The 25,023-nt window shown below is 29.4% G+C and overlaps 1 protein-coding gene across 1 annotated transcript in view; it reads right to left on the bottom strand.

The window, feature by feature from the left end:
- Positions 1 to 1,560: 1,560 nt before the first annotated feature.
- Positions 1,561 to 25,023, bottom strand: part of LOC107452074 (nose resistant to fluoxetine protein 6) — a 43,938-nt gene continuing 20,475 nt past the window's right edge. The window contains exons 3-16 of the mRNA XM_016068362.4: positions 23,839 to 24,080; positions 22,240 to 22,354; positions 20,722 to 20,806; positions 19,698 to 19,783; positions 17,866 to 18,036; positions 15,993 to 16,086; positions 14,657 to 14,749; positions 13,168 to 13,333; positions 10,404 to 10,483; positions 7,698 to 7,820; positions 7,353 to 7,473; positions 5,312 to 5,498; positions 5,059 to 5,201; positions 1,561 to 3,579 (exon numbers count right to left, since the gene is read on the bottom strand). Of these exons, the coding sequence (XP_015923848.2) occupies positions 3,325 to 3,579; positions 5,059 to 5,201; positions 5,312 to 5,498; positions 7,353 to 7,473; positions 7,698 to 7,820; positions 10,404 to 10,483; positions 13,168 to 13,333; positions 14,657 to 14,749; positions 15,993 to 16,086; positions 17,866 to 18,036; positions 19,698 to 19,783; positions 20,722 to 20,806; positions 22,240 to 22,354; positions 23,839 to 24,080 (1,961 nt within the window). The 3' untranslated portion in view covers positions 1,561 to 3,324. The remainder of the gene's footprint in view (positions 3,580 to 5,058; positions 5,202 to 5,311; positions 5,499 to 7,352; positions 7,474 to 7,697; positions 7,821 to 10,403; positions 10,484 to 13,167; positions 13,334 to 14,656; positions 14,750 to 15,992; positions 16,087 to 17,865; positions 18,037 to 19,697; positions 19,784 to 20,721; positions 20,807 to 22,239; positions 22,355 to 23,838; positions 24,081 to 25,023) is intronic.

Below are 25,023 nucleotides of genomic sequence, written 5' to 3'. Positions count from 1 at the left end.
CCTTTTTCACATTGTTTTTTCATGCATGCTAATATAATTAAAACATTGACTTGAATCAAGAAATGAAAATTACAAACGAGAAAAAAAAATATAATTATGCTTCTAACAAAATCTTCTCAAAGACTAAGAACAAAAACCTATCTATTATATTCAAGGCTATTTTATTATTACATCATTGGTTTCTTTCATGAACTCTAAAAAACTGATTATTACGTATTTGCAACCTGATTATAAAACTGTTACGGAATTTATTCAGATTACATCATTCATCATTGTAATTAGCATTCAACGCAGATAAATTTCAACACTTCTGTTTGGTATTTCTAAAAACATTGCAATTTGGTATTTGGGAGGATAAGTTTCATAGGAATTTATTGCAAATTTTCCTATATTGCTTTCTCCAGGGCAATATCATCTTTCTCAATAGTGAAAGCGAGAAAGTTAATGTTGATTAAGCTTACAGATGATATTTTTTATGGAATATTAATTGCACAAATAAACCAATTAAAACCGGTTTTTAAATTATTTTAATGATAAATTTATCTTTCACTTAATATCGAAAGTTGCGCTTTTTACCCTTCAACTACATTCATTATACCATTAGGAATATAACTTTTATCTTTTACAAATATTATCTTAGACTTTTCAAAAGATTAAAATAAGTCATTCTCAGAAATATTTCTCCGTAGATCCTGTTTTTTACTTAAAGATTGAGGGAATACGTAATAAAAATGGGGTATTATGCAAATATTGAAAGCTTGAGACTTTTGTACTGACTGAATATTATTACATTCGTATATTTAATTTGAATAATTATATGGATTTTAACAGGAATTTCTCTGTTTTCTTCTCAATGGATTCATTTAATGAAATTGGCATATGGTCAGTCATAACATTTTCCAAAAACAGTTTGACCCCTAAAAATATTCAAAGAAATGGACATTGCCGGAACAATTTATATGTTTGCAAATTCTTTCATCTTCTGGATTTCAGTTGCATTTAAAAAAAAAAAAAAGAATTTGTCTCATGGGAGCATAACTTCCGGAACATAATTTTTTGAGGATTTGAAACGATTTTATCAGATCTATAATTTGTTTTGCACTTTTTTTTTTGCTCTTAAGAAGAATGCTGTGCAAACGTTATTGCCTTTCTGCTCATTTATAAACTAGCTCATAAAACATTAATATTTAATTCGAGGTCTAATTTTGAATTATAAAATAAAAATAGAGTAAAGAAGTGAACCAGTGACATTTTCGAATTTTATGGTCAAAGTATTAACGTACATGTTCAATACGTAAGGTTCAATATAACGTACATGTTCAATACGTATAATAACGTACATTTAAGCACCAAGTGTTTGCCAGTTATTTTGATTTAATGGTGATGTAAAATCTTCTTATTACCAATGTGATGTAATTTTTTTTATGAATTTTGTTCATTTCTTGCTGAACTAGGTTTCGTTTTTTTTAAAGAGAAAATTATGTTTAAGCAGACTCTAACTTACTAGCAAAATATACATGAGTAAACACTAATGACTTCAACAATAACATTAAAACAACATAAATATGACACATTTTATTTATAGCCTATTTAGCGTACATAAAAAATACACAAAATGGTGACCATAAATTATGAAACAATACAACATAACATAATTAAAGGGATAAAAACAAACGCAAAAATAAAGGAACAATATTTCAATCGGTAATATATTTTTAAATATGTATTTTAACAAACTCATTGTACTATGAAATAGGGCAATAACACAAAATTTACTCCCGATTGCAACCTTCGAAATGTAACAAATATTTTCTGTGCACTTTCAATTTATTGTCTGTCATATTTCTGATCTAATAGTAGTTTTCAGCGCTTCTTAGGGAATAAAAAAGTTTTTAACTTTGGAAAATATGAACTGTTATAATCTTTTTCTCCAATTGTTCTGTTGCGAAGGAGTAGATATGACTTAACTACTATGATTTTCCTCAATTTCAAGAATTATTTATTAGTTACAAGTCACAAAAGATTATAAAATTTATCCCAGGAAATTTTGATGTAGAGTAGATAAAATCCTTCCTTATTTCACACGCTATTCATCATCCTCATTTCATGACCTTTTAATTATGTTTAGTAGTAGATTAAAAGTAAAATTTAATGTAACTCTTGACGATGCAAATTATTTGTATTATCTTTATTTTGCAATTCGTGTTTTTAAAATAGGGCTGAATTCGGCTTATTAATATCATGATACTCATTTCTAAATTGCAGTTGGCTACACATTTTTAAATTCTCATTTTTAATATTTCTCAAAATATTTTTTTCCGCAAATTTTTTTATTTGAGTTTTATTTTCAGAGTTCCATAATATACATTCTACTTGTATTAATAATAAATACATCATACATTTTTAAACTATTAAACAAGATTCTTTTTTAAACCATTACTAGGGCTTGAATTGATGAAAATTTTTCAGAGTACTTCTACAGACAAGGAAAGCTTACGAAGTTACTATCCATGCAGGATAATTTTTTTTTGTCGATAATATTTCAGGTTAAAAAACAACGCATAAAATTTATTTTGTGCATTTTGAAGTAATTATGACTACGTGACAGAATGTCATGCACAGTGGTGCATGACATTTCTGTCACGTTGTTTCGGTCCCGTCGTTTCGCCCCCCCCCCATTGCCGATTCAGCACCGTTACTTATTCGTTTCGCCTATCCCACATCTTACTTTTTTTATTACAAAAGTTATGTTTTAATAGACCTAAATATGATTCTTTCAGTTTGTTAAATTATTTATTGATGTTTTCTTTACTTATTTTATTCATTTGTTTTTTATTTATTAAAAATTATGCAGTAAAAATTATTTATTTATTTATTATTTCAGAGACAGAAGACCAAAAAGTTTAATTAGTTTTCAAGTATTTAAAAAATAATAAGCATGGGAAAGAGTAAATTGCTTTTTTAAATATCTAATGAAAAAAAAAATTACTTTATTAGTAACGAAGATACTGCTTTTAAACACGAAAAAATAAGTTTACAAAACACAGCATAATTTTTTAAGAGCTATTGCTTTTAGATTTAATTTCTTTCTTCAATTAGTTTCATTCTGTTCGTGGATATAACTGAAAATAATTCCCTGTCATTCAAACACATCATTTCCCAATTTAGTCGTCACATATAGTCAATATGTAGTAAGCGTAGTTGCATCCAGAAATTGGTATAGATATGCACATTTCTGTCATGCACCACAGTTTGCGACGTTTAATTGCATTATTGTTGGCACCATGTTGATTCCTATATTGAAAGTTTATGTTGACACTGATGTTATAGTTTGGATACAATTGCTAAGTTATCACATCCTTTTGAGTTTTCCGTTTCTGTAGGCACAATGACAGCTATGTCATCAATTTTTCCAGATTTTAATGTCCCATTAAGTATACTACTCTTACGAGCTCTATCTTCTCTTTGCGCTCTTTCGAAAAATATCTTTTCTAGTGCCAAAAAAGGTGCTTCCACGAGCATACTTCCAGCAAAAGCAGAGCTGTAAGTGATCCACATGTGGCCGAAGAAAATCCATACCTGTAAAAAGTAAATAACTCATAAACTATTAAAAATAAATTGAAAACCCGTGCTTATGAGACATGAATTGAAGAAATATTTCTTTTATTTTTTTAAAATGGTTTTTAATTTTTATAGATTTTACCGATAAAAAGAATTGGAAATGTAATTTTATGTGTTATGTATTAAAATAATATTTATAATTTTTATATTATTAAGACATAAAAATAAACATTAGCTCTTATTTATTTTTGAGCAAAAAAGCTAAATAAAAAATATAATTTTGTTGTAATTTGATTCCTATAAAATAATATTATTGAACGTCAGAGTACGTACGTAGCCCAAACACGTTTTCTGCATGAAATGAAACTTAGTTTTAATAATACTCTCCAAGCCCAACGTGTAAAGCACGATATTTTATTAAGCCAAAGAGCTTGAGAATCTAAAAAATATTTACCTAGATCATGTTTTTATAATAGATTGGATTATTAAAATATATGGATATGAAATGGGGAACTTTCCCTTTTTCCCTTAGTTCATCAACCTTCACTATTGCTACAGTTAATTTTGATTTCTTGATGACATGATTTCTAGATAAAATCGAATACTATAATTCATTAAGATACCCTAAAATGTTTTATTGTAAATAAGATAAATTTATAATAATATTTTTAGATGAATTTATTTTCCGGTACTATTGGTATGATATTTAAGCATAATCATTATATCTTCATCAACAATCGTATTCTTTTAATTACTGTTTAATTTTAGTTTTTTTTATAAATACTTGTTAAATGTTTTTCGTAAAAGAAATTACTTAGAAATCATTCAAAAAGATAATTCTTAATTAGGATTCCTAAATTTCTGTAATCAGTATGGCAACAATGGAGAACGTTTTCATACCACAACGTTTTTATGTCATACAGGAAAACAAAATGTATGACCCCTCGAAATATTGGTACTCGTCTTAGTTCTGGAAATGAAGATTAATTGTGTCTATATATTTGAATTAATAATTTCGTAGAATTTTTGGACGAAATGTGATAAGAGGCAAAATATCAGGATTATTTATCCTTGGGCTGGCGCCATCTTCAGATATATATATAGAAAAATTTAATTTATATAATTTCAATTTTAATTTAATTTACTCTTAAAAGAAGTATTACTTTAATAATTGATTTTAAAGCATTTTGATTTTAAAGCATATTTTTAAGAAGCATGAACTGTATATCAGTAAAATTTTAATAACTCTTCAAACTGCATTTGTTAATTTACAGCTTATTATAAAGTTGTTCTTTGAATTCTTCAACAATTCATTAATAAAGTTTGACCCGATTTAAAGAATTTTCTGATGAATATATGAAAGCAAACAAGAAATAAATCGATGAATAAATAAAAGCTTTTGAAATTTTAGAAATAGGTTTTATGTTTATAAAAAAAAGAAGCGTCCCTTAATAGAAGAATTATGTTTTATTTGCAATGTCATGTTTTTGTACTTACTGCAAAAAAGTGGTCTGGTTGGATTTGAGTCCTAACATTTCCCACAGTAACAATTTGTACAATAGGATGTATCAAGTACACAATAAATGTCAGGCGTCCCAAAGGTATGAAGCATTTCCAGGATAGAATGTAATTTATCACACCTGTTTAATAACAAATACGATCTTATAAAGTATTTATTTGTAAAATAAGAATAATAAATGTTTCATCTACTGTGCCATTCCAGACCGATCTTCTTGTTCTTTTGTCTTACCTCCATATCCAGTTGCACAGCACACAATCATCCAAGCCACACCAAATGTCCAGGCTGTTCTCATGAGACTAGCGTACAGTACGCCTTCCATCAAATATGGTTCACGTCCTCTGTTCCACTCAAAAACACCATACAGGGATGAAAAGCATGAAATGAAAGCCAAGCACCATCCAGCAATTAGAGTTAACTTTAAAAGAGATGAATACTGTTGAATAATGGCGCATCATATAGAATGTTTTCTATTAAGAATTCAAACTAAGCATTTGGCAGTTTAAACGGAGGAGATAATGAAGCAGTTTCCCTATTTCTGTCCACATTTACTTTAACTGTAGGATAATTTGCCTTAAGTACTTCATTTATCAAATAATACATTTTAGGGGAAACCGTGGTGTTAGTTCATAAATCCTAAATGTGCTCGATGGCAGACGGAGATGCAGTTGAAAATTTGTTGACAATTTTAGAGCGTGTTCAACCTTTATATAGTTCGATTATACTGCTACCTAAATATGGTGTCATGAATCGTATTATAGCCTACCTTATACTAAAAGAATGGTTGAACGGGAACACGGTTCAGTTTGAAAATCAAAATAGCACGATATTATCGTTCAATATTTGAGCCGATTTTACGACAGTGCAGTTGAGAAAAAGACATCCACAGAGTTTAACGATCAATCTAATCAATCTAATGCTTGGAGAGCAATCTTTCAAGAAAAAGTTGCAGATGCTTTGTTTTTATTTAAATATTTAAAATTATATACACTGAAGTATCACTAAATTATGGATAGACAATGCTATTAAAACTGTGTGGGTTTGCGCCTCATTTGTGCTCACGCGCGAGCACTGGTAAGTAATTGTATTATAGTAGCGTGGTTGATGTTAATTGATGGTTGGTAATTTGAGGTAATGTTTGATTACGCTGTTTAATTGTTATACGACACAACCATTTGACAGCAAAATCGTTCATAGCAAATAGTTCTTAGTTTACCCAATTTTATAGTTTTTTTCTCATACATTTGTGCATTTTCTTGGTAAATTCTTAACTTTGTCGACCTCAAAAAGGAAATTCTCCAATTCTTTGGGAAATTGAATGCGTCAAGCTCCTCCCATTTGTCTCCTATCGAAGTCTTCTGAATAATAAGTATTACCTATAGTGTCAGTGAAACAAGTAATTAACAACAACCAAACTACTCGCTATGTATGGAATTACAGCAGTGCCTTTATGTGTGAATTAATGAGATGAAAAGTTGCACAGCTCCAATAAGATTCTCACTTCCAAATTCAGAAGGCACTTCAGTGTAACAACTTACATGAGGAGGCCGTGGGGGCTCAGGTGATAGAGCGCTTTTCTCCCAATCAGGTAACCTGGTTCGACTGCCCGATTCGAATTCCGTACCCGGCTAGCACCGACCTCAGTGCTGAAGTAAAATATCCACAGAGGTAGATGGATCATGGGTTATCGTTGGTTTTTCTCTCCATGTAACGCAAAAACGGGTTAGTTTCATAAAAAAAGTCCTTCACGAAGGCGGATTTCTTTCAATGCTTGATCCAGGAGATCCCTTGTGTTCTGGCTTGGTTTCAAATTTACAAGGCTAAGGAGTTGTATATTGTCAGTTGTTAAACCCAAAATTGGGTCGGTTGTTCCGCGACGGTTATAAAGTATAAAATAAAAACCTCCCTGAGGGTCAGGCTTATTATTTCTCTAAGTTTAGCCGGTAATTATCTCCCATTCAGAACCGTGGGAATATATAAGTAATCATGTGATTCAAATCTTAACGGCCCATGGTATCATATATGAGATGAACCTTTCTGACTACAGCGGTCCACGATCACATAGACGTGATCTCAATTTGGTACTCTCGTATTAGTAAGCGTATGTAATCTTTAGTACGTATACTCTCGGAGCGGACAGGCCAGGGGAAGCGTTTCTTTCCCCTTCTGTTGGTCCTGAACTGGTGAAATACTAAATATTTGTTTATTAGAATAGAAAAGTTATGGCTCTTAAGTTATCATCACACAATTTTATGAGATGTCGGTAACTTACTTTTGACATTTTCAGATCAGGTTTTACGGCAAGAATATATCCAACTATAAGACCAATGCAGTATGGACTTGCATGTACGAATGGCTTGAAGTAAAAGTCCGCCCAGAATTTTGTTCTTTCTCTAAAAGGAAACTAAGTCGTCAATAAAAAAAAATGCTAAAAATCACAAGACCAGTGTTCATTTAAGTACTGAAAATAATCGCTTTTCCTTACTTTATTACGCAGTACGACTAATAATTTTTTTATATAAAAATTTAAATTTCTTAATTATCTAAATTTATAGAAAAATCATTGCATCGATATGCATATTTTTTTTTAACAGAATATTCGAAAATTCATGCTTACTCAGGATCTGGGTGAGCAAATAACATTGTTGGTGGGTAGTTATTTACGTAAGTTCCTATTCCAGAATATAATATAGAAGCTAAAATTCCAGCTCCACACATTGATAAGCCCACTTTTGGCCACCTGTAAAAAAATGTTGTCAATTCAAACATCCTTAGGTGCTTTTTTTTAACAATTTCATTATAGACTAAACGTGAACCCTCTAACTTTTGTCTATATCTTTTCCAAATTCATGTATAATCTTGCAGCACTCTGGGAATACTTCCGTAATTTTATTTGATTTTTAAACGATTTCCCCTAAGACGAGGTGGTGCATTTTGGCGTGATTAGCTGCTTTTCCTAGTATAATTTCTGGATTGATGCTTTGGATGAGTACTCATACTCTTTCTTTTAATTTTGCTTTACATTTCCTAATTGTTTGTATCAAAGTCGAGGTGGCTTAGTGGATAGAACGTTCGCCTCCCAATGAGGTGACCCATGGCTTCGACGGATCATGGGTTAAAATCCCCTTGCCATCCGACTGACCATGAGAGGTTGTCATAGTTTTCCTCTCCGATGTAAAGGCGGGTTAGTTCCTTCAAAAATTCCCCCACGAAGACTAGTTTGTTCCAATGCTTGATCCAGAAGTTTCTTTGTCTTCTGGATTGGGTTCAAAATTACAAGTCTAAGTTGGACATTGATAATCCAAAACTCAGAATGTTGTCATCTGTTCAATCCCAGTTATAAAAAAAAAATCATTGTGTCAATTGATATTTAGCATTAAGTTTAATGCTTTTGATTAAATTTGGTATCCTTAAACAAGTGAAATTGGTAATTTTTTTCAATTTGAGGTGAATGTTCATTCGGGGCATAAAATGATCGTATCACATGGTATCGTCGCATGGTATCACAAAGAGCATTTTGTAAATTTTGAGTTCATTGAAAGCTGTGCAAATTGACCAATGGTGTATGCATTGCTTTAGAGGTCAACTTAAGCAGGTGGTAGACTAATTTAAGCCCGGAGGCATTGTATTTGTTTTATTATCTTATACCAGGCTAGTCGATAATACGAATCACTTTATCCATGCTATTCATATAATTTTTTATCTTATCAATCAAAATAAGGATAAATGTAGATAATTTTTTGACGCATGATTTTAAAATTTTCTTTAACAAGTACGCCATGCATCTTACAAACGAGATTAATTACGGATGTATTAACAATTTTTAAATTAGGCTTAAATTTCAGAAAAATACGTGAGAAATCTCTGCATAAATACTTTAGTTCAACTTCTTTTGACTCGAGCTTTGTAGAAAATGCTATTTTTACTTAGATGTGGCTTAGAAAGAAGTAAACATATAAATTCGATAAATTTTTAAAATAAAATTCAATTCATAAAACTTAATTAATTTTCTTAATTATTTATAATTATTACATAAAAAATGAGAAATTTTAATTTGTAAATTTTTTTAAACCATTTTGTAGGTAATTTTAATAGCGTATTTCTTTGCATACTGAACGTGGAAAAAATCCACCATGCTTGGATATTAAGATAATTACGGGCCATAAAGTTTTCTTGATAATTATTTAAATAGAATTTCTTATGAATTTGGTTCTGGCAACTCGAGAAGAAGTGAAATGCTTATGCCTAACCATGTGATTTAAATTAGATTTAATTGGATATCTGTAAGCAACGTCACGCGTTTGTGTCAAACCTGATTGACTTCTGAATCTACAAATTCCACTATTTCTCTACTATGACGTCAACTGCATATATTCAATGGGATACCGGTAAATGAAGTAGTGTCTGTATCTCGATCCTTATTGGTTGTTGAAACGTGGTATTTGTTTACGTTATCGACTGTTTTTTCCATTCCATTTTGAGTAAATCAAGCCCTTCAAACATTAATTCTCTTAAAAGATACATTCTAAATTCCTACACAAAGATTCTTTCACTAAGATTTCAATTCTTTCACCATATATTTCTTACTTAACACAAATAAAGGCATGAAACCATGCAGAACATAAACAAACTAAATATGCATCTAAGTTGCCAGCTACATAAAACAAAAATGTATCACGGTTACAATAAATACATGAACAAATAATAAGTCTTAGTTAAGTTAAAGACGTTGAAGAGAAAGAATTATATTTCAATAAATTCGATGTGTGATAGGGTATTTTGTTTAATTAACTTCACATTAATTAATATTCTAACTTATGAGGAGAAACTTAGTTCACTTTTAACACGCCAATTAGACAATTAAAAAAGTGATGAAAAAGAAAGGTAGTTAAGAGACACTATAATTATTATTGAAACATTTTAGTTATTTTTTAAATACGAGACAGTTATTTCGTATTAATTGTAAAATAGACCGAAAAATTAATTAAATATTTCCATTTCAATAAAGAATGGTAAAAGAATTAACAAAAGCACTTAGTTTTAAGAAAACTTTAAGTTGTTTTTTTAAATAAAAAAAAAATTCTTAAAATTATTATTTTCTGGAAACGTTATATAGAGTAACACTTTTATTTACGATATACTTAAATTATTACTAATTGAAGCATTGGGTAATTGTTTGGTCACAAATATTGCCAAAAACTTGTGTATGATACAATAAAGTGTTTGTGCTTAGTACAGTCTGAGTGTCATAAAATATTCTCAATGGCAGGATAAAAGTTTTTTGTTTCAAGTAAAGACATTTGTTTTTACTATTTGTGCTTACCTTAAAAGTGGAATTAAAATAATTAGGGCTGCAACATACAGTTGAAAATCACAGGCAATATACCAACTTTGGGGAATGCACTGAAAATTAAAAATAAAATCATGAAACATTTGTAAAAAAACTATTCCGTTCGAGAATAATTTGAGTCCTGATTTTTTTACAATTCTACTTAAAAAAACATAATTTATTGTAAGCTCTGGAGAAATTGGTTCAAACCTGTACATCAACTGGGGTAACTTTTGCAAATGGGATTATTATACGCATTCTAAAAAAAATTTTTTTTGGGGGGGGGGGAGAGGGCAAAAAGCAGTTAATTATTTGTCTGCCTTTGATTAACGCAGATTTGATTACTTTTTGCCACCCGAAGCCAAAAGTGAGCAATTGTGAACAATGAGCACTAAATGTAAGCGATAGAGGCTGCTGATAGTAATTAAAGAAAAATTAAGGCTAAAGTGCTTTCATTCAGTGATAGTTTATCAGTGCAAGAGTGATTAATTTATGGGAGAGAGGTTGCCTGTAAAAGAAAAAGATTTAAATGACAGCATAAATCTTATCACCTTGCATGATACGAATACCATCCTTAGATGTAGAGGAAAGCGAATGTTTAATAAACAATTTACGGGTTTAAAATCTAAACCCTTAAATTGCTTAAAAAAAAACCTTTCTGGAGAAAATAATTTTGTAATCTATTCCATTTTTAGCAATTCGACGCAGACTATAACTCTCAAAAAACTTAAAATATAAAACTCTAATAATAAGCAATAGGTAATAGTTGATAATAAATCCAAAGTGATTATGCTGCGTAATCATATTACATACCAGAGTATATGTTTCGTAGATTTTATTGTTTTTTCTAATAATTATATATGAAAATTCTAAAACGAAACTCTAACTATATAACGATTACCTTGTATGTTTATAAAAATAATAAATTATTTATAAGTATTCACAAGTTTATTTTTGATTACAACATTTCGCTTTGATTTTAGTGATAGTTTTTAATTCATAATACCTAGTGAGAAAAAGTTATCCTGGTTGTAGAGGTAACTTTGGTCACCAGGTTTTTGAAATTTTGTTGAAAAAGAAGGCAACGAAATTATATTTAAACGCCATAAATCACCATTATAAATATGTTTTTTTTTCAACCGATAGAGAAGTACAGAAATGTTTAACTGGAATTTCAAATTTGAGAAAAGTAACCCCCAGTTGACGTTACTCTTAAATACATGTTGGTGTAGGGTCAATAAGGTTATAAGTAAAATGTTAAATATAAGCACAGATGTTTCAAGAAGATGTAAGCGTTTCTTAAACAAGATTAGAGCTTAGTATTGAAAATTTCTCATGATGATAACAATCATGGCAGTCGTTTTAGTGTTATGCGTGGTTGTGGACTTAGGGGAAGTCAGTCGGGCATATGTCAGTAATGTTAAAACTTTCCTTTTCGATGTACCTTTTCTAAGAAACTGTTAATAATATGGGTTGGAAATTTTTGGGAATATTTGAGATTATATCAGTTGTATGATGTAAAAACATTTTTAACTTTAATAGGAATACTTTTTGAGCTATGAAAGATTTTTGCTCAAAAATGGTGAAACTTCTTAAAAAAAGTTCTCAATTCTAAAATCTTTTAAAAAAAAATTCTGTCAAAGATATGTATTAATAGTTATCATAGTTAAGCGTGTAGTCCCTGGATGAATTATTAGACGCACTGTAAGATTCTATGTAAAATCTTAATTATCAGGCGACACTATAACAGCTTTATTGTTTTTACACAACTACAACCAGTTTGCACTTGTTTACTCTCGTGTATCAATTGGTTAAATTAGACGATACATAAATATAGAATATAATAAATATGGAATATTTATTATATCAGGTATTATATTAGTATATTATTATAATTATACCAAATTATTCGACGCACTGTAGTGTTTTAATAATAACATGTTTTGCGCGAATTTATATGCAATACTTTTATATTTAAACACACATGTAATGGATTTTTATTTAGGAGATTTCTTAAAGACTTCCTATTTTTTTATAACCGTCGTTGAACAGCCGACCCAATTTTATGGGTTTACGACTACTGATGTTCAACTCCGTAACCTTGTAATTTTGAACCCAATCCAGAGGGCAAGGGAACTCCTGGATCGAGTGTTGGGAGAAATTTGCCTTCGTGGAGGACTTTTTGATGGAGCTAACCCGCATTTGCGTTACATGGAGAGGAAGACCACAAGAACCTCCCATGGTTAGCCTAACGGCAAGGGAACTCTAACCCGTGATGCGTCTACCACTGAGGATATTTCACGTCAGCACTGTGGTCGATGCAAGCCGGATGCGGAATTCGTATCGACTGGGATTCAAACACGGTTGGTGAACGCTCTATCCCCAGATCCATCGCGGCTCAGACTTCCTATTTGCATTAATATATTATTTTTTTAATGTATTGCATTACAATTTTAACTAATTGATACACGAACTTAAACAAGTGGAAACCGGTTTCAGCCGAGTAAAAACAATAATGCTGTATAGTATTACCTGATAATTAAGATTTTACACAGAATCTTATAGTGCGTCTAATAATAAGTCCAGAGACTCTATATGTAAATATTCAGTGAAAAAAACTGAAGCAATATCTTGTTTAGATGCTGAGAAAAGGACCATCAAAAAAGATCAGTTTTAGCATTATTTGTCTATGTCCTACTGACCTAACTTAATAGGCACCCTGTATATCTGATTTATTGAAAAGTAAGTAAAATCTTACCATATCAGTAGCGTGATAGAAGTTGTTGATGAAAAGAAGATTACTCCACCAGTTATCTTCACAAGCTTTCAGGTATTTATGGGTTGTATCATACCAAATGGGACCTGATCCAACAAGTCCGCTCATCGGCATAAAAAGGATAACGAAAAAATACACTGGCAATATCCTACAAAATAACTTTAATTGTTAAAAATAAATCAAAGAGATTTTTATGTTGGTTTTCATTAAAGTTTCACTTGTTTCCATTTCGTGGTTTTAAGATATCATTAAGTGACACAATGGAGATTTACAAAGATTATTGATTTAAAAAAAATCTTTATCTTTTAAAATAACATTTATGTGTTTTTTACGTAGATAGAATAGATAAAAAAGCACTATCAGGTTAATGCATATGGTTCCGATTTTGAATTTCGAGAAGATTGTTTCCTTTTTTTTATTAGAATATTAGTTTTCTTTCAGAAGCGTGTACTATTAGAAAATGAACCATGTTATCGTGCGCAAATTATCCATGTTAAATTTAATTAAACGATTATATGGTTTAATGTGATATGGTTCATATCAACACATTGTTGCTGGAGAAAATTTGCACCATATTTTAATTTGAATGGGAACATAATTCTACGCAATATTAAGGTTACAGTAATTATGCACGATATTATTGTTTTACGCTACACCTATTTTTTGAGAGAGCCGATGATGCTTCAAGAAATAAAAAATTTCTTATGTGAAAAAATCTTAACAGCCCATTGAACGTAACTTGCCGCATCATTTAACAAATACTATTCACTCCTAGTTTATATCAATTTTATTTAATCTCAATATAATTGGTACATTTCGCTTATGAATTATTTTGAGAAAAAAAATAGCTTAGGAGGAGAATAAAAAAACATTTTTGTTCTTGGTTGATTTTAATTATAATATTTTTAAAAATCAAGGACCATAAGTAGACGGTAGAGCTTTTAACCACAAAGAACGGCATTCTTACTAATTTAGACACTGGAGAAGATAATGTTAAAGTTCACTCAGAGTGAATAATTTTATTATTTATCGTTCATAAACATTTACACCGAATGACTTGGTCTTTCAAGAATGAAAGTTGATTTAAAAATGAAGAGGCACACGTTATTAAAATTATATGAAATATGAATGAAGAAATACTAAATTAAATTCTACGCAATTCATATCTAAAATATAAAAATATAAATATGTAAAAAAGACATTAAAAAATGTTTCAATAAAATTTTTATCTTGATAAAAAGTTACCAAGGATACAATCCTTTGTACAATTATTGAACTCAGTTTCCTATGATAAGCAGATTATACTTTTTAAATAGTAATTTTGCGACAAATTTTTGTTTCAAAACATTTTTTTTTTTACTTATAAAATGATTTTTTGGTACATTTTAGGAAATGATTTTCTTAAAATTTTTTTGCGTTTAAATAGAAGATGATACTCCAAATAGTTTTGTATTAAAACAATTTTACTTACCTCCACAATCTGTGCAAAATGTAAACGGTTATGTTGAATGGACGTCCCTGAATTTTGACCAATTTTATAGTCACATAACATACAAGCATACCACTGAAAAATACAATTAATGAAATTGAACCCGCGTTTAACATAACGCAAAGTAACAATGAAATAACTTAAAATAGTAGCTAGAAATGCACTGGATCCAAACAATTTCGGGTACATCGTGAAGATAAAATCTCTTCTCCGGCCTGTTCCTGATATCCGGCAAATATTTTATTTGTTAACATGCCGGTCACGGGTTCCTTTTAAAAATTGGATTTATTCCTAGGTTTACTCAGTTATAAATTAAAAATGCGAATTTCGTGAAAAAGTTAAGAAAGGCATATAATTATGATGAAATAATCTTATGTATACGAAGAGCTTTATAACTTTTCTTTAAAAACGAATAATCGAATGATATGTATTAAAATGCGCTATCCAAAACTTTAATAAAATAGGCAAATGACGCTATTGAAGGAGAGGAGCAATCTCAAACTCAAGACAATATTACTACAACTAGTGTCCGAAATTCAGCCTGCAAAACTGCTTCAGTTTCTCTACTAGCCTAAGTAATCCTGGATAAAAGTATGTGATGAAATCATCGAAGGTAACAGGCATAGAATATTCAATCTTTACTATTTTTTTTCACATTTGAATTTTTTAAGGATTATATGAAAAATAGTTATATTGGACAAATTCGCTTTTTACAGAAGCAAATGGCCGAGATAGCTTGGTTGGCAAGGCGTTGGACTCACGTTCGTTAGAAAGGGAGTTCAAGTCCAGCTGACTGAAGACTCCCCGTGTAATATATGGTGACTGGTGTACGTTAAATTTGGTTACAAAGTCCTCCATATTCCCATAATAAATTATTCCTCTGGGGGTACTTAATTGGGATCGTTCTCTGGTTCGGGTCAAAATTACGGATGAATGAATAGTTGTATGAATGGGTCCACCCTATAAGCGTGTGTGGCAAATAGGTTTGGCAGAAGTCAAATTCTTGGCTATAGATGGCGCCACAGGAAAACAAGAACAATCGCACCCCTTGCCGTAATGGCCTATGACAACAATAGTAGCAAATGTCAGATTAATAAACGTCTCCCCTGCTATTTTTTATTAAAATATTTATTACATTATTATAGTAACTAGGAAAAAAAAGTAAGAATTCGAAGTTCATTATATTCTATTGTAACTGCTTTCAAGCATAACTGAAAGTAACACATGTAAAATTAAATATCATTAAAATTAGTCAAACAATTGTTAAAAATAGATTTAGATACTATCAGTTTTGAGAAAAGGAAGTTATAATACTTACGCTATGCAAAAAAATGTATCCACTGCAACAGATGCATTAATGACAGCTTGGAAACCGAAATCTTTGGCATAATCACGAACTTTTTCTAAGCCCACTATAAATAAAATAAGAGAAGTCAAAACCAATAACTGATTACTTGTAGTTGACTACGGAAACAAAAATCTAATATACTTGTGATTGTTACAAACGTTTTTTTCACTTAAAACTGCATTTCAGTCTGAACCAAAAGAAAATAACTGAATTTATATTGTAAGAAATTAACTGTTTTTATAACGCATTTATAAATATGTTATAAATGCGTGTGAAATAAATTCATGGTAAAGGAAATTTCGTTTGACGTTGTTAACGTTTTAAATTTGATAGTTAAAATATTTTGGTCGAAGTTTTATTTTTGATTTTAAATAATTCATTTAGAAAACATTTTATCGGTCTTGTGGGCAATATTACTTTTTTCAATTATTAATATTAAAGTACATTTATTAAAGTCAAATCATTTTTTTAAACAATGAAGTTTCCTTGCATAGCAATGCAATTATTGCAATATTGTTTTTTTTAATATTTTACTTTAATTTAACTACATAGCAAAAACCAGAATTCGTTATTTTTTTCAAGATGTTTTATTATCATTTCGCTAATATTTTTTAATTTAAGTATTTCCTCCGTCCCAAATTAGTTGATTCATTAAATTTTACATTAAATTACTGGAAACTGCTTAGTAGCATTACAAATTACTCATCAGTTGCTAGAAATCACCTTTTACTTGATCTACAATTAATTGTTACGTCTTTTACTACATGAGAAATAGCTGTAACGCTTACAGCGCTATCTGAAAATTTTTCCCTTTTTTCCTTTCAACTTTAATGTTCCTTTTAAAAAGATAAAATAACTTTCCGTATGGTGCTTGCAGCACTTTGTATGGTTGGGATCATCCTGGCTAGGCGGTATAGTCCACCAAGTCCTCTGTAGCCCGGAGGTAGCAGGTTCGAATCCAGCCTAAAACCAAGATGTATCTTCATACGTTCTTTCTCTGAATTATGCATTCCGTTTTTCTATTTTAAAAAGAAATTATAAGCCGTACTCATGGAATTCAGCACACAAGCCTGCGAATGCATGCGTATACTAATAAATAAAATAAATTTGCTTAATTCTGTCTTTTGAATGAAGATTTTTAGGATCTACTATGGGTTTACTATTAGGGTTTATTTTTCCTGCATATTTACTAAAACCTCCTTAGTGAACATACTACATGCTTCTTGGTAAACATTCAAAAAGAAAAGTCTCTACCATACGACTAATAGTTTCTTAGTATAGGTGTAATGTTAGGAAATCTGTGTATTCTTTGCTAAGTTTATTCATGTAATACCACTTGAGAAGAAACTGTGTGTAATAATAGAAAAACTCGAAGAGTCCCAGTTTCCGAGAGATTTACTAGTAATGCAATTCTTTTACAGTGTTAATTCAGCCAGAACAACGGGTGTTGTGGGCGTTTTTTCATGATTAGGCCTGGGTCAGTCAGTTTTTGTATCTGGTAAAATGAATTCTGAGATGTATGTGTACAAACAGAGCAAGAAATATCACAGAGAAGGGATTTTTCGTAAATTCTTTGTTGTAAATCATTATCGTATTTGAATTTTTACAAATTTCTACATTGCATTCTTTTAAAAAACGAACTTTTTAGTTCATATATCCTCAAATTTTCTTGTTTTATTTGTTTAATTTTCAAATTAAACAAAGAAAGCAGACAATACTCTAATGTTTGAAGACTTGTGCATATTAAACAATTTAAAATATTGTTTTTAAAACACATAATAAATGTTTGTGCATCACAAATACTTAATAAATAGTGACAATATAGGCAAATTAAAAAAATTACAAAATATTTGGAAATTCAAGACGAGGTAGGTGTGGCCGAGAATAACCCAGCTCATGCAAAGAAAACGAATTCCATTCAGGCAGCTTAAGGTATCCGACGAGGTCTTTGTGTTTGCAAATTTCTTGAAGTTTGACATGAATGAGAAACATAAAAGAATTCTTATTCCAGTTCCTGAAACATATATACATAAAAATATTTTAATATGAAAAAAAAAACATGCTAAATGCTAATACTTTATTACAGGCTTACTTAAAAAATTACAAACATTTACGATTAAAGAGAACAACAATTTTGCTCCTAAAATATCTTTCTTATTTCATATAAAATTTTTTAACTAAAATTATGATAACTATAAATAAACGCAAAAGAAATATTAGCACTTAACCTATATTTTTGATTACATAATTTATGTTTCAATGTTTAAAAGTGTTTTAATTCTCTTGGAAATAAAACGAAAGCGTTAATCAGAAATCTTATTTCATTACCAAGATTATTTTTTTGGTTTAAAAACTTTTTTTAAAGAAAAATCAAGTCGAATAATCATGTTTAAACATATCAGAAATTGCTTTTAATTAGAAAGTTAGAATAATTTTAATTTCAAACATTTAACATTTCAAAAGAGTGTTAAAAAATGTCTTAATATTATTCCAAAATTGTCAGTGCTTCATGTATTGTAATAATGTGTATTATTAACTTGTTATTTCGTTTATACTACGAGGCATGTTTTTTAAGCATGAACCATTTTGCTGTGTACACTAATTGGTTGCGCGAATGCCGCAATGTGTGCTTGCGTCGTACCCCGGCATTTCTTGGGTGCAACTGTGCACAATTGCAGCTGTGTAGGTAACCAGCACGGTCAGTTCTGGATCTTTGAAGTGTTTAAGAATATGGAATCACTCGTCCCGTACGAGGTACGGTCAGTGATTTTCAGTCAGTGATCAATTTTCTTTTTAATTTATTTATTTTTATATTTTTTTTGTCTGCAAAAAACCTGTCCGCTGCAAACATCGACAGTTTTGGTAAGTTCACGGCACTATTGCCATGCTGACTCTATGACCATAACTCTCCAGCAGCTCAGATCAAAAGATTTATTGAACTCTTTTGGCTAGGAAGTTTTGGACCCACTTCCCTGTCTCCCAGCCCTTGCACCGAGCGATTTTCAATTTTTCCAATATTTCAAACATCGTTTCGGTGGCAACCACTACAACGATGACGAAGACGTGAAAACGGCTGTGATGTCATGGTTATCGGATCAGGTGGCAAGTGCCTATGAAGAGGCTATCCAATCGTAAGGCATAATGATTTAAACAAACTTGGCAATTTTGAGACATAGAAAAACGTGTGTAGAATCTGAAAATAAATTTGTTTCTTGAAAATTTTCTTTCGCTTGATTTTTATTTCCGATCTGCCTTTACTTAAAAAACACTCCTCGTAATTGATCCCCAGATGATATTTACTTTAGAGGAAATACTTAAACTTATAGAATTAAATCTTAAGCTTTAAGACATTTCAGACATTAGACATTTTTTGAGAATCTCTCCTTTATCCTCTGTTCAATAGTTTTAAAAGACGTTTATTGTTTTATTTTTATTTATTTTTTTGTTATGATTGATTTTCAAGCTAAATTCGTTTAATTTTTTCATTAATTATATTTATAACTAAAATTTTATTGTAGATTAAATAACTTATAAAATTTCTGAGCTTTATCTAACTTGCAGTAAATTCAATTAAATGTTTAAAATTTTGATTGAAAAATAACTATTAAATAAATTAAAGAAAATAATTATTAAAATAACAATCAAACAAAAGCTATATTATTCACAAAAAAATACCTTTAAACGAAGCTTTGGTATAGTAACAATATAAATCAATCAAAGATCCAATTAACATGAAAAAGCCAGCCAAGCAATAGACAAATCTACAATAGATATGATCAATTTCAATATTAAGACTTCTTGCAAATTTTTGTCATACATGTATGACAAAATTTTGCCATTACGTATATGGCAAAATTTTACCATGGGCAAAATCCCATAGGAATATCCTATGGAATTTTTTTAAGACAAACCTATGACAAATTTTCCTAAAGGAAATTTCAAATTTTAAACTTTTATTACTCTTTTATTTTCTCGCTTTGATCAATAAGCAATGTATGGAAAACATGACTGTGTACAACATTGTTATGGCCCCAATAAAAGGCAATTTATTGGACATCGCCGAACCATCTGCTCTTGTTTGGTACAAGAAATATCAAATTAAAAAATCCAAATTGCAAGCAAATTTTCTAATAATTTGCTTGATTCTAATTTTAAAATTTAATTCTAAATGTTAATTTAGTTAATAATAGTGTACTTATTCAAAACTATAAATAAATTTAACTTTTTTAGTTTGGATTTTCTTTTATTTTCCTCTAAAGAAATTAAAAAATATCCAAATGCTGTAAATTTTTAAATATTCTTTGCAAGTTTTGCGTCTAAATTCGATATCAAGAAGGATTTGTTCATGAAATGTTTCAGTCGGTTTTAAAAGGATAATTTAGGTGTCGTAAGGATATCCCACCCAAAGTGCTAACTTAGTGACATATAAATAATTAAAGTTTTCCAATTTTCATTACCGTTTAGAATAAAAATTTACTTAAAACATCGAAAAAGAGCTAAACAGATACATATTGTTAGATATTCAGAGCTAGCTTTACACTACAAGCAAGATATCCTCAATTTATGGCAGTTCTTACAAAAATCTAGAAGTATTAGATCTATTATCGATTAATATTATAAATTTCCTAATATTTTCCAGTATTTTCCGTTTGTAAATTTTACGACGGTTACTTATATTATACAATATGTGCATACTTACATAACGAAAATTATTTTCGGTGGGTATTCCTCTTCTTGCTTTACACATCTTGATGCATGAGCATCAAGGTAGAAAGATGAAAAAACTGTAAAAGAAAATGCAAAAGATTTTTTTATTTGAAGTCAAGCTGACCAGTTAAAATTGATCGGAAATTTATCTATAAGCCCTTCTGACAATTTTTGAAGAGTTATGTTAACCCTTTAACGCAGGATTTTTACTAAGCATATTTTTCCTACCTTTTTCATTATTTTGTTTTAATTTAGATCAAAATAAGTAAAAGATATTATGTTTAGCATTTTAATAACATATGTTTATGTTAAATACAGCATACAACGCTAGTGTTTTTTTTTGCGCTAGAGGTAAAATCTTTCAGACGCGGCCCACTTCCAAACAATTATTTTTCAAATTTGTATTTATTTGCAGTTTTTTGCATTTAAGCGAAACTATTTTTCATTAAATTATTCATAATTGAAATTTCTTCTTCTTTTCATGAAAAAAAAATTTCTAACTAACTTTTTTTTTGGATTTTTTATATGAATACAAATATAATTCCAATTGTCAAACAAATTATTTTTTTGAAACTATTATACTATTATGTTTTTTACAATTAAAAAATACAAAAACTTATTTTTGCTTGTAATTAGAGTTTCAGAAAAAAAAATATATGAAACTGGCCATATGGTGTCCCATCTATGCAAAGGGTAAAAGATTACATATTTTCTCCATCTATTCAAAAATCATATATCTGAAAATATAGTAGGTATTTTTCAATTTATCTGTAATTAAATTTAAATTGATGGATAATTAAAACAATATTAGTTTATTTTTATTTATCTTATGCAAGCATCTACTAGCTGAAGAATTACTACAAACACAAGAAGTACAAAATTCTAGTACCTGAAGGGATCTTCAAATTTTGGTATAATGTACACATATAGTTTTCGTTGCATGTAGGGATTTTATAATTGGGTTAACTAGTTTTAAGTAATACACGAAAATGTAACTTGTTTTTTGCAATTTTTTGGAAATTTTTCCAAAACACCACCATTTTGCAAAAATGGTTTGCTTTTCAAAAGTCCTACTTGCAAATAAACATTAATTTATGTAATTTAAAAAAATTAAAATGGAATCATTTTTAACGGAATTAAAACGGAATAAATTTGTCTCACATAAGCACTAATTTTTTTAAATTTTACATTTTTAGCATGGTAAAATGAAAATTAAAATGCGTGAAAAAAGATTAATAATTTTAACGATGTTAATTTTAATTAATTTGAAATTAAATACGTTAAGTTTATCGCAATTGTTGCAAAATTCATTGAAAAATGATAGTTTTACAGGTTATGCTGTTTCCCCTTAATGATTGATTTCTGGAAATCTTCTGTAAAGAAACTTGTTTTGCAGAGAAATGAATAGAAACTCTTGAAATCCCGGAACGTTGCTGGAAATAATGCATGATGTAACTTTCTTACATTGTATATTGATTTCTTAAAAAAATAATTTAAATTTATTACTTACGTTTGCTCGCTAGCTGGTTAATATCTTCCAGGCTGCACCCAGAAGGAACACATATTCCTATTCTTAAAGTCAAGAAATAAAAGAAGTGTGAGATTTTTGCTGCTTCGCTTAAAACCTGAAAAAAATATCATTTTATTTCCTGCAGCTTTTTTGAATTTTATCAAAACTTATTTTAAATCCTACATTTAATATTGGTTCCTTTATTTTTAAGCCTATTAGTCGCATGAAGCTGTGCATAACCTATGCTCAAAATTCTGCCAAAAAAGAAGCCAATACTTAAATTTTGCATCATCTTGAAATTGTCAGCCAATTAGCCTACCTATATAAATATTGCTACTTTTCAAAATTGTGATTGAAGGTCTTTGTATTTTGTTAATAATTGCAAAGATTCTGTTACAAAGAACAAAAATGAAATGAGATTCTTTTTAAAAGAAATAGATTGAACTACTTAAGCCAAAGAATACCTAGATACGCTGCGATTAAGGAAGAAAAGCTACCTATAGGTTTAATGCTAAATTGTAACAAATATTTTCATTTTTTGGCATTGAAGGTTTAATGCAGGAAAGGTCAAAGCTACCGATAAGGGCAGTTGAAATGATGAAGTACGTGTCGATTTTCACACGTAACTTCCACGAAAAGCTTTTATTACAGAGAAGCATACAAGTCACCGGCCTATATAATTTTAATACCTTCTTTCAACTTTTGGTAGTTTATAAGCGTATGACTTTTAAAAAATGGAGAACAAAATTGAACAGTACTGAAAACATAAGGTTGTTTTGAAAAATGAATAATTTTCATTCTTTTTTAATTGTTATCAAATTAAAGTAACATTACTGGTCAGGTACTTTTGCAAGTCAATGTACTTTCAGCTTTCAATCATTTATAATAAAAAAAAAATTATTAAAAATTTAGTTCATGTTGCATTATAATTTATTTTAAAGTAAAGGAAACCATTTATTAATATCAATAATATATAATGCAATATTGTTAAGGATTGTAAAATATATTTGGATAATTTGAAACCGTCATTTTTCCAGTTTTGAATTATAAACAACATTTTCTTTTTTACCACGCAGTGACTGTCAAAAAGAAAGAGAATTTTCACCACCAAACTTCCAGACCTGACATAGAGGCCAAATTTTCCTTAAAATTTCAAAAAAAAAAAACTCACATTTTTTTTTTTTGTTAAATTTTTAGTTAAGTTATGGTTGTCGATATTACTAAGTTTGGTAGTTTCTCATACTTTTAACTAGTTGTGTAGTTATTGTAAAAAAAATAATTAAGGATATTTTAGGTTAATAATTAATAATAAGTTAAGTATAAATCAATAATAATTCAGGATAATAAAGAAATATATTTATAATTAGCACATTAAAATAGAAAACAATAAATGAGAAAGTTCTCGTATTTAAAGCATTGAATGCTTCTTTTTCAGCGTTTTCTCCGCAATGGGGTTTTAATGAAAGTATCTATTTCTGTGCTGCTGTGACTTTTATCAATGACTTTTTCAAATTAGTTGTTTTTTTCCCCCGAAGATTTAAAAATGCTAATTTTCACGTACCAACTACGAATTGAATGTATGGTTTGAAATTTTCTTACAGTGTCTCCTTTGGAAAAGTTCTTGAAATCATCCAAAACTTCGTCTAGCTTGTAGAAGTTCTTCATCGGTGGAAGTGGAGGCCGGAAATCTATTGTGCAATATTGTCCTCTAAACAAAATTTTTCCTTTATCTCTAGATCTCTTGTTTGGTACTATTGTATTTATACACTCGTCATAGGCTCCGAAGGACGACATTGAACCGGTAATTGCACCATCAATTGTTTTACCACTAGCGTCAATAACTAAAATTAGAGAAAGGGAGTATATATATATATATATATATATACATAATATTCATANACAGAGAGAGAAAACATTGAAAATAATGAAGAATATTTAAAAGAAAAATTATTAAATTAAAATATTGTATCAATATAACCATAACAAAATATATCAATACAATAGTGTGAGTAGCACTCAGAAAATTGAAACAAAATAGAACTTATTGAGTAAATATTATATCACGCAAAAAACAGAAATTAGAAAAAGCAGAACAAAACGCAAAACGAAATCCATAAGTGAGTGGCGAATTCTAATGAACTTGCATAACAAATTGATGGAATAAACATAACCATTGTTTTTAGGAGGTATTTCCTTACGGCAGATTACATTTCGAAATAAAAAAAATTACTATCCTAAGATAAAAATTACTCTTTTTATAACTAATGAAATAATATGGAATGTCTCACACGAATTTTTTCTAAATTAATTCATAGCTTAAAACAGATTCTTTTACAAATTTAGGACGTAGAAATCGTTTTTTTAAGAGCAATAAAAAGTCAATTTTTCAATTAAAGAGTGTTTTCTGCAGTTAATACTTAAAATTCTTGAAAATATACTCCCTAAAAAAATCTCACAATATGGCATTATTTTTTAAATGGAGTGGAGTTGTATAAATTTGCCCTTTTTCTTGACATTCGATTATGTTAAGGAAGATCTTGCAATCCATTCAGAATCCTTAAATAAAGTAGGAAAGAACCGAAATATGAGTAGTTTTTTCGCAATGCAACTGCTAATTAACATACGGTTGTAATCCTTTCCTTAAAATATTTACCAAGAAATAGATAAAAATTGGAAGAAACCATTATTTGCGTTGTCTATTTAAGAGAGTTGTCATTTATACAAATAAGATATTTTTTTATCTTATATATATATATATGTTGTAAGGATTCTGAAATAGTAAAA

This window comes from Parasteatoda tepidariorum, chromosome 4 (genome assembly GCF_043381705.1).
Source record: "Parasteatoda tepidariorum isolate YZ-2023 chromosome 4, CAS_Ptep_4.0, whole genome shotgun sequence".
Lineage (NCBI taxonomy): Eukaryota > Metazoa > Arthropoda > Arachnida > Araneae > Theridiidae > Parasteatoda > Parasteatoda tepidariorum.
The sequence above is the reverse complement of the archived record's forward strand: the minus strand, read 5'-3'. Positions and strand labels throughout refer to the sequence as shown.